The 10,538-nt window shown below is 36.3% G+C and overlaps 1 protein-coding gene across 1 annotated transcript; it reads left to right on the forward strand.

Annotated features, from left to right (window-relative positions):
- The first annotated feature begins 2,450 nt into the window (after positions 1-2,450).
- On the forward strand, positions 2,451-3,922 carry LOC133692805 (uncharacterized). The gene is made up of 2 exons (XM_062113951.1): positions 2,451-3,804; positions 3,903-3,922. Exons 1-2 carry the CDS (start codon positions 2,451-2,453, stop codon positions 3,920-3,922), a joined length of 1,374 nt encoding a protein of 457 aa, XP_061969935.1.
- Positions 3,923-10,538: the final 6,616 nt, after the last annotated feature.

The following is a 10,538-nucleotide window of genomic DNA, read 5'->3' on the forward strand; positions in this document are numbered from 1 at the left end:
ATTATACATAATAAAAAAAATAAAAAAAATAATAAAAAAAATAAATTGTCAAACGGCGCAACGCGTTGCGCCGAAAGCAAACGGCGATTAAACAAATAACAAAAGCAAACGGTGATTTAAAAAATAATATTTGAAGATTTTCATTGGCTATAAATAGCTAGTGATAGTTCGACAGAGAGGGGGGAGAAAGAAAGAAAGAAAAAAAAAGAAAAGGGGAAAAAGAACAAAGAAAAAATCTTTACTATTCACGTTTTTTTCACTATTTCTTCATGCGAGTAGGATATTGATTTTCAAAAAAAACAATTTGAAAAATACCAAATATATCCTAACCGTTAGATCTAGAGTGTTTAGATCTGAACCGTTGATTTAATAGGGTACAATAGAGCCTACCACACCAAATTAAAACCCAAATCAATCTCAGCCCTTAAAACAATTCTCCTTTAGATCCGTTGCGCCACGTCATCCGGTGTACCGAGCGTTCGGTGCACCGCGACACACTAGATCAAGGCTCCTCTCATCCGGACCGTCCGATCAACTTCCAGATCCAGCCAATCGCAGCCGCAAGATCAGTTCAAAGGAGATCCAACGGTTCACAGCCTTCAGATGCACCGGTGAACCATGCGCGCGTTCACACCATAGCACAGCTTAGAGTCTCTCTCTCCTCTCGCCGGCGACTCTCTCTCTCATCCGATCTCCACTTTCCGGCCGCCTCCTGCCTCCGCACCACCACAGAAAGTTTTATCCCTTGCTGTAAAGAAAAACCCCGGTGGTTTTCAGCGTTTTATCCGCCTCATCTGGCCGGAAAAAGGCTGCGATTGTCGGCGGCCACCGAAGCTTCAAGTCGTCGATTCTCCTTCGTCAGCCATCAACGACAGACGATACCACCACCATCAGAATCTTCGTCCTCAGATCTACCAGGATCGACCGTCGTTTGGACAAAAATCTCGCCGGGAAATTTCGCCGCCGCCAACAGTAGCCGCGCGTGAGTCACACGCGCCGCCAGTGGCATTTTCGTAATTTTCGGAGAATTTCGAGGGTATTTCAGTCTTTTACCTATACAGTGATACTCAGGTAAATTTTTTGAGATTTCTAACATTTTTTTATTTTGTATATAAATTTTCTTGCATGTAAAAAAACAATAAAACAAAAAAATATAAAAAACAACGTGGTTCCCACACCCATTTTATCATATTATTGTTCGTGGATCCAAAGCCCAATTCTCGAATATGGTTATATCCATTTCTCAATAATATCAAAATAAAATTTTTTTTTATAAACGAATATTATTTGTCGACACGTCTCTTTTTTTTAAAAGGACCGATGTCAAAAATGTAAATATCAAATATGGGTTATTTCCATTATTTCTTTTGGTAATCCAGACGTAATTCTCCTTTTTAGGGTTGAAACATCATATTTTAGACAAGTCTCCTAATTTTTAGGGACTGATGTCATTTTTAACGCGTCTCCTATTTTTAGGGACCGACGTTAATCATTTTAAAAAAGGCAAATTACCAATAAACCCAAAATATAATGGATTATATCCATTATTTCTTTTGGTAACCCAGACGTAACTCTCCTTTTCAGGGACAAACGTCAGTATTTTAGACAAGTCTCCTAATTTTTAGGGACTGATGTCATTTTTAACGTGTCTTCTATTTTTAGGGACTGACGTTAATCATTTTAAAATAATTACCAATAAGCCCAAAATATAATAGCATTTGAATCAAATAAAAAACACACAAGTAAGGGTAACCTTTCTATTGAAAGGATGTTTTAAGGGTGGTGTCTACCTTCCCTTAATCATAACTAACCCCGTACCCGAATCTCTGGGACCAGTGTCTAATTTGGGATTTCTAGTTCCCTCAAATTACTAGATGGCGACTCCAATAAAATCTTTGTTTCCCCCAATCGAGAAAAAAAACCTTTTTGTTAAAATAAACAAAAAAAAAGCATGAGCCGTCGCCCGACGTCGTGTATCGACAGAATGGCGATATCTTGGCATATGACGGTCCAAGGCAGGTAAATTTTATCACCAGATTGATAAAATGGAATTAATGAGATCTCAGCATATGACGGTCCAAGGCTTTGGAAAGATTGACTTGTTGCGATTTTAATTTTGTAAATTAATAAAAGGCAATTTCATCATCTTTTTGTTATGAGAAATGTTTATTTTGATTCTGATTTATGGCATCAAATTTCTCCCCTAAATCGGTTCAAGTCCCTGTAGGTTTGGAGTCCTCAGTGAGAACTTTCTGAAGAGAATCTGATCTGGTCTGTTCCTAATCATAAGTTAAAAGAAAATTTGAAACAAATAACAAGCATGCATAAGTCATATGGCATTTTGCATTCCATTTGTGCATTTCATTTATTTTTCTCGCATTCACTCAGGTTGAAATATAGGTCCCCCAAAAGACCATAAAATTCATTACACTCGACTACGAAGGAAAATAATGGAGAACGAAGAAAGAGCACATCTAGAGGCTCATTACCAAAGGGAGTTGGAGAGCATGAAAAATGATATTACACGACTTACAAGTCTACTCGAGCAGGCCCTAGCATCCAAGTCCGTAGAAAATACCTCTACTCAGCCAGCAGTCGCAACTCCATCTATATCTATGCCAGCAGCTCCTTTTGTATTCAGATCTCAAAATTTAGGGGCAAATCCCTCTTTATTTGAACAACAGTCCACTACCAATGTTCCACCAGCACAAGTGCCGGTTACTGTAAACTTGACAGCTGATGACCCACATATGATGAAATTCTCTAAACAAGTTGATTATGAGAAGTTGACCGCTCTAGAAGACAGATTGAGGGCAGTCGAAGGGGCAGACTTATATGATCCTGTTCATGCTGCAGAGATGTGTTTAGTTCCAAATGTAGTTGTACCCAAAGAATTTAGGGTACCAGAATTCATCAAGTATACTGGAACTGAATGCCCAGCCACACATCTTAAATCTTATTGCAATAAGATGGCAGAAGTAGTGAATGATGAGAAACTTCTCATCCATTTCTTTCAAGACAGTCTTTCTGGATCGGCACTAAGTTGGTATACAAGGCTAGATAATACCAAGATCAAAAAGTGGAAAGATTTGGTAAAAGCTTTTGTGGAGCAGTATAAATTCAACATGGAGGTAGCCCCGGACAGGTCAAGCTTGTTAGTCATGGAGAAGGGCAACAAAGAGACTGTAAGAGAATACGCTTTGAGATGGCGTGAAAAAGCATCTCATGTGCAACCCTCTTTGTTAGAAAAAGAAATGGTCACTTTGTTTTCCAACACTTTTAAATCTCCTTACTTTGAACACCTAGTGGGTAGTTCAGCTCAACATTTCTATGATGCCGTAACTATCGCTGAGAGGATAGAACAAGCAATAAGAATAGGGAGAATGGTAGAGCCTACTGAGAAGAAAGGCTTTATTGGGAAAAAGAAGGATTCTGAGGTAAACAACGTGGAAGGAGTGTATAAGGGTAAGAAGAAAAATTACCATCATTATAACTTCCAAATACCTACCCAACAAGTTGCAAGTGTAAACTTCACTAAGCCTTTCCCTACCAACCAACAAAACCCACCAAATGACCAACAAAGTAACCAAATTGTTAATCCTCCAAGAAGGAACTTTCAAAGAACCCAAGAACGATTGCCACCATTACCACTTCCCTTGGGAGAAATGTATTCAAAGTTGTTGAGTATTGGGCAAGTGGCTCCTGTTCCCTTAACCCCACTGCAACCTCCATACCCAAATTGGTATAAGCCGGATCTGACATGTGAGTATCATGCTGGCATTGCTGGGCATAACATTGAAAGCTGTAATGCATTTAAAAACAAGCTTCTGCAATTGATAAAAGCTGGATGGATAACTTTTGATGATGCACCGAATGTGAATTCTAACCCTTTACCCAATCAGGCCAATCTTTCCAAAGATGAGTTTCTTCGCATTTTATCATTGGGCAGGTCGCCTGGAACAATTAGACCACTTGCGAGTTCCCTCGCATTTTACTATCGGGCAGGTCGCCTGGAACAATTAGACCACTTGCGAGTTCCCTCGCATTTTCACCATTGGGCAGGTCGCCTGGAACAATTAGACCACTTGCGAGTTTCCTCGCATTTTCACCATCGGGCAGGTCGCCAGGAACAATTAGACCGCTTGACCAATGTTGAAATCACTTTCATGTATTTCACCAAAAAAATCAATTTTTGAAATCACTTTCATGTATTTCACAAGACTAAGGTTGAAATCACTTTCATGTATTTCACAAAAAAAAAAAAAATCAATCAATTTTGAAATCACTTTCATGTATTTCACAACATTAATCTGAAATCACTTCCATGTATTTCACAAGATGAATATTGAAAACACTTTCATGTTTTTCACTTGGGCAGGTCGCCCATAAGAATTAGACCAATTGAAAATCTGTGCATTTTTCAACACTTCCATCGTTTTTCTTTACAAAACTTACTATGCAAAGTCAAAAGAAAATGAATTTTTCAATGCCTTTGCACTGTAAGCATTGTAAAGAGGGGGCAACTGTTGTAACCCAATTTTGGATCCACCAAGATTTTCTTGAATGTTATTTTATTTCTATTATTATTTATAAAAATCCAAAAAAATTAAGAAAAAAGTTTAAAAATTCAAAATATATATGAAAGTATCAAATGTTTACAGTGCAATTGATAGTAGGAGTCATATCCACAGTATCAAATGTGAAGCACCGATATTCTGGATCCCAAAACCCTATCATGGCCTCAAAACAAGCATGTTGGACCCTAATTTTCAGTAATTGTGACAGATCCCCATATTGTTTCTGGAAAGTGATTTGATCATGAGAGGATAACTTTTCCCAGCAGTCTAGCAGTTGTCCTGTACCAAGTGGTCTGTCATCTAATTTAACATGTGCTGGTAATTGAGACTCAAATTCTGATGGCAAACAATCCCCTTCATCATGTTGGCTCAATTCTGATCTGGTCAAAAATTCCTCAATAGTAATGGGTTTTTCCATCTCACACTTCCTGTAAGGATCGGTGGAGATTTAATGAGCATATGAAATGTATATGAACATGTATGTTCATGCATTGACATTTGTTCGTGTCCTAATGGGTATATCCTACTTGATAGGATCTAGCTCATAAGGTTTGGCTCAGTTTAGTCTATCCTTAAAGATATTTTTTGGTTCTTAGATTGCCCGAATTACTCGTGAAGTAATCGGCCTCTTAACCTTATACAACATGAGTAGGGGAGAAAAACTCCACAATACTAGTTGCATAGGGTGAGTTACAATCCAAGCGAAAGTCCAAATGAGCATCAGTGGACATAAGTCACACTTGCCACCTGAATCTTTCTTTTCTAATCTTAAACAGGACGAGCTCGGGTCTAGAGCTTTTTTTTTTTTTTAGGTTCACCGTGAAGTGTGTGAAGACACAAATAAATAAATATGCATGCATATGGCAATATGGAAAATTGAAAAGAATCATAGTAGATATTGCATAAAATAAATAATGCAAATAAAATAAATGCCCAAAAATAAATAGCAATAAGAAAGAGCAAATGAAAAGCAAACACAAGCAGTTGGCTCAACCCTAAGTCCCCAGTGGAGTCGCCATTCTGTCATTTTATCATCGGGCAGGTGAGAACTTTCTGAAGATGAGTTTCTTCGCCTTGGACCGTCTTGTATGTATTTTGACAAGAAGAGGCTTCACAAATTTCACTTGGTGTCTCCATGAAAGTTTGGGAGCGATCTCTTAAAATGGGAAAGCATACATTATCTCTATTTTATATGTTAAAATCCATTAACCTTTTCATGAAAAAGAAAAAGAAAAAGAAAAAGAAGCAATCATAGACTAAAATCTCAAATTATCATAACCGGTGAGAGGATTATCTACAATATATTACAAACGATTGTTCTTCCATTAAAAAAAGATATATAAGTACTACTTATATTTATATGAAGATTTTAATGGTTCTATGGAGGACGGAGCAAGAAAAAAAAATTAGAAGTGTCAAATTAAAAACATTTCTTTGTAGGGGAATTTCTCGGGTAACATTGTTGTATAAATATATTTTTGATTGCCAATGACCTACTAGTTGTTTTTCCTTACAGTTCATACTCTAATTAGAACTTTCTTTGTAGTCCCCCGCGGTTCCATGTGATACTATAATATTACTCTTTCATCAATTAATTTTGGGTAAAAATATAGAGCAAGTACTTATAAATTAAGCACTAAGGTGGATGTGTGGATATACCATTAAAATTAAGTGGCTACCTGGAATTCTGGTGGTAGTACTGCAATTGCATGCTTCTTTTTTTTGGTAAGTCATGGCATTAATACGTATTATACGACTGACTATAAATTAAAAAATATATATTTCTTGAAAACATGCATTTTTTAATTTAAAAAAATTGAAAAACATCTAAGTTTTTTTTAGATAAACTCTTCATTATAAAATAATACCTTATTTAATTGGTTCCGTAATAAAAAAAAAATTATGATCATTTCTTTTAATATTTTCAATTTAATTAAAAAAAGGTCCTCATTTTCTATGTTGAAAAATTGTATATTTAGTAAATATATTTCCTTAATTTTTCATCAAAAATTTATTTTAGAATTAAGGAGAAAACTATATATGAAAACAAAAACACATTTTTTTTAAAACAAACATATTTGACCCGCCTAATATTTTGTAGTCATTTATTTTGGTGTTGTCAAATTTTAAAAACTTGTACCTAGTAAACATATTTTTTTATTTTTCATGAAAAAATCATTTTAAAATAAACAAAAACACAATTTTCTGAAAATAAACACAACCTAATTATCTCAATTACTTATTAATTAATGTTGTGATAATTAACACGTTTACGTTGGTCTCCTCCATTGCTTGACTCAATTGCCTGCCTCATGAGTGGAAGACGCCTTCCTCAACAATTCAATCCGACCATGCAATCCACAACGTGATAAGATGTATAGCTAAGTCCCCACGCACATCCGTGAAAGAAGATTCCGAAGACCATTTATTTAATGATAAATTGGATCAAGCCAATATCTTAGATTTAATGCAAAAACATGTCAAATTGTCCCAACTGCTAAACATGGTACTAGGAGATTGAGATCGTAAATTAGTCTTTCAAATGAGTATAGAAAATGCAAAAATATTTACTTTTGACTTGGCAAAATCTAGCTGTGTTAAAATTAAACCACACAAGTTGGAGAATCTTTTATCTACTTCGAAAAAGAAAAAAGAAACCACACAAGTTTGTACATGATTGGTGAAAGGAGACTTTTACCCTGAAGTAGGGGAATTCGTCAATGGAATGACCTTGACTAGAGTGCTCTGTAGAAACACTTGCGTCAATGTTCAAACAATATATACTCTTCAACATGGATTTTGTGTGCTTTTACATGGCGGCGGCTAAGTATTATAAGCCACTTCTTTTACGTTAATTATTCATCAAATTGCATGTTTGTGTTCTATCTTTGCAGGCTATTTCTCCCTTTCAAATCTGATAGATTTGTTTTCCGTCAGAAAAGCTATTTGGATTCGAACTTGTTACTTTGACATGATACATCGCATCAACAGATGAAGATCCCATGCAAGTGCCCGTCATGTTGTGCTGCTGCTGCTTCTGCATTTTGGGTTTCTGCCACGGTTCCTTCAATTGCCTGCAAGCTATTCTGTGCAATCTTGACATTCGAATTTGTACTAGGTTAATTAGTGCCAAACTTTCTTGGTTTTATTCTGTCAAGTTCTTTCTTTCTTTCTTTTTCAAATACTGGTTTTTATACGTTCTAGTAAATGGATAGTGTCAACCGAGGTGTAGTACTATCTGATGAAGAGTGTTTAAGGGTAATTTATAGATTATCTCCGGCTTTCCATGAAAAACATATCCCCTGGTCAGCTCAAAATCAACGACACCAAAATCTTTTAATTAATTAAAGGAAGTTTTTAGAAAATCATTTGCTCTTTGGGATTCTGATGATGGGGCAATTGGGTTCTTCATTCATTTCGTAAGTGATCTTGCTCCTCGCTCCACTAATCACTTCATGGATTCAAGTGTTGAATTAATGCCCTGACCTTGTCTTTTAACTTTAGGTCGAAACAGATTCAATCATCCTGAATGAAAGAATAGAAAGGCTTAGTTCACACAGCACAGTTTGCAGAAACGGAAAATCAATGCTGAAAATTCCAAATAAGAGATTTACAGGCAAAAACATAGTGGACACCTTATGGAATGGACCTACCTGCTCAATCTGCCTTCAGGTTTTTGGCTTTTCAGCTTAAAAAATCTCCCCAGTTTGATTAATAATCGTGTTAATTAACACTCGTCCTGTGTAAAATGATTAACAGGACTTCCAAAAGGGGGAAATGGTTGGTAGCTTGCCACCGTGCCGTCACATATTCCATCCAATTTGTATTAGTCAGTGGTTTATTGGACACAGTTCTTGCCAATTGTGCAGGAAAACGCCTTTTATGCTTGAAAAAGTGGGTTGTACTTGAAAAAAAAATGTTTACCCCATATGTCCCCGCTCTCAAATCAATGTGGGATTGTTTATACATGCTCCAAATTTATTTGTCAAGAGATCATCTACCAAGTTTAGATTTGCATACTAATAAGCAAGGATGATGTGCATGGATTTCCTTTACTTTTGGCAGGCATATAAACTTGAAACAGGGAGTTTTTGTTTCCTAAGAACCAATTTCCTTTTGCAGCTGAAGAACGCAAGAAGGAGAGTAGGAAAATTAAGCAAGATTTCATTGCTATTAATAATTATACGTTTGCCAATTAACTAGATCAACTGGGCATTAGTATCCATCCTCTTTCGATAGGTTTTAAGTTCGAACCTCTACTTGAAACCATTATACATCTATACGTATGTGCGTACATACATACATACGTGTGTGTGTGTGTGTTCTCCAAGGAGTGTGCTTATATGGGTGTGAAATGTGCTTATTTGGGAAGAACTCCCCTCAATCTTCTTGTTAATTCCTATTTTTGTTATAATTCGAATGGTTGTGGTTATAAGGGCTTGGAATGGGACGATTTAGGAGAGGTTGCAAGTTGTAACTAGAGGGTTCATTTAGAAGATGACGTCCACCAAAGACTCCACAATTTCTTCATCACACTTTTGTGGCACGCATATTGGCAGTTTTGCATTAACGAGAGCTTTGGAGAGTTGAATTGGGAGTGCTTGAGATGGCTTGGAGTGCTAGATGTAGCGAACTAATGCTGGAGATTGATTTCACAGGCTGTGGTCAACATAATAGAGAGCACTGGCAATGCTACCCATTTTCTGTAACATAATTGAGAGCAGCTTAATGCAAGGCAGACAAACTACTCAAACAACGAAGTGGAGGGCTTCCAAAGACCTTTTACAAATCCGAAGAGGACAGAAATGGGAACAGAAATAATAAGTACAAGGAAAATCTAACACATGATGAAAAGACTACACATAACACCAATATGCACCTGAAATGGTTTAAACATAATGGAAAAGGAGATACTGTGGTCATATCTGAATCCCCAGAGCATGCATTTAGGATTTAATTTTGTTTTTTTAGATATGTACTTCTTTATTTGCCAACGATAATGTCAAAAAAGAAAATGATGTCTGAGAATTGCGAGTAGTTGAAAACCTTGAAGGTCATGTATCTGATATCTCCTCAGGAAACAGTTTCGACATGCAAGAGAAAATAGGACAGTCCCTTCCTCTCAAAGAACAAAATCAACGGTATGTGAAGCTGCAACTAGAAAACCTGAAGTATACCAAATTCCTCAGCCGGATATCATTGAGCTAAAGCATTTCTAACAAACCAAGTAGCATGCAAACCATGAAAACGAAAAAAGGCGTAAGCTATCAGCAAGGTAAAATTGCTGTGAACTGTTGTCGCCAACAGGGTGCCGCATCTGAGCGCACCCCATCAACAAACAGCTCTCAAGAACGGTTTTTCAGAGCCCGTTCCTCACGAAGACACAATTAATTAGTACATGTAACAGGCTTTGATGCACCAAGCAAACGAGAAAGAAAATAGGCTGCATGTAGATAGCTCTAATCCAGGATTTGGAAAAGACAGAGCATCTTTTGAGTACGTGCTTGGAAACCGGCAGTAGTAGATTCAGGAATGACCATAAAGAGTATTTATAGTAACATTTCTATACTACTTTTCCGCATTTAATTGGCCTAGAAACGAGCGGAAATTAGCATGCCCGTGAGCTTAAAGAAGAGAGTTTACTCGTAACAAGATGAATTATATCACTCATTAATGCGATCTAAAGATGTATTATAGAAATTTAATTATTATGATAAGCAATATAAAAATATTTCCGAACACATCTAAGGAAAATATTTTTTAATAATTAAAATGAAAAGGAAAGTTATAATTAAAATGAAAAGATCATACATTTCTAGCATGCTAATCCGGGTGTTGCTCTACGAATTATTTTATTATAGAAGCAAAGGAAGTTTCAAGCGTTCAATTTCACTAGACAGGAAAGGGATATATATATATATATATATATATATATATATATATATCTTGACATCAATACGA

The sequence above is a fragment of the Populus nigra genome, chromosome 4, assembly GCF_951802175.1.
Source record: "Populus nigra chromosome 4, ddPopNigr1.1, whole genome shotgun sequence".
NCBI lineage: Eukaryota > Viridiplantae > Streptophyta > Magnoliopsida > Malpighiales > Salicaceae > Populus > Populus nigra.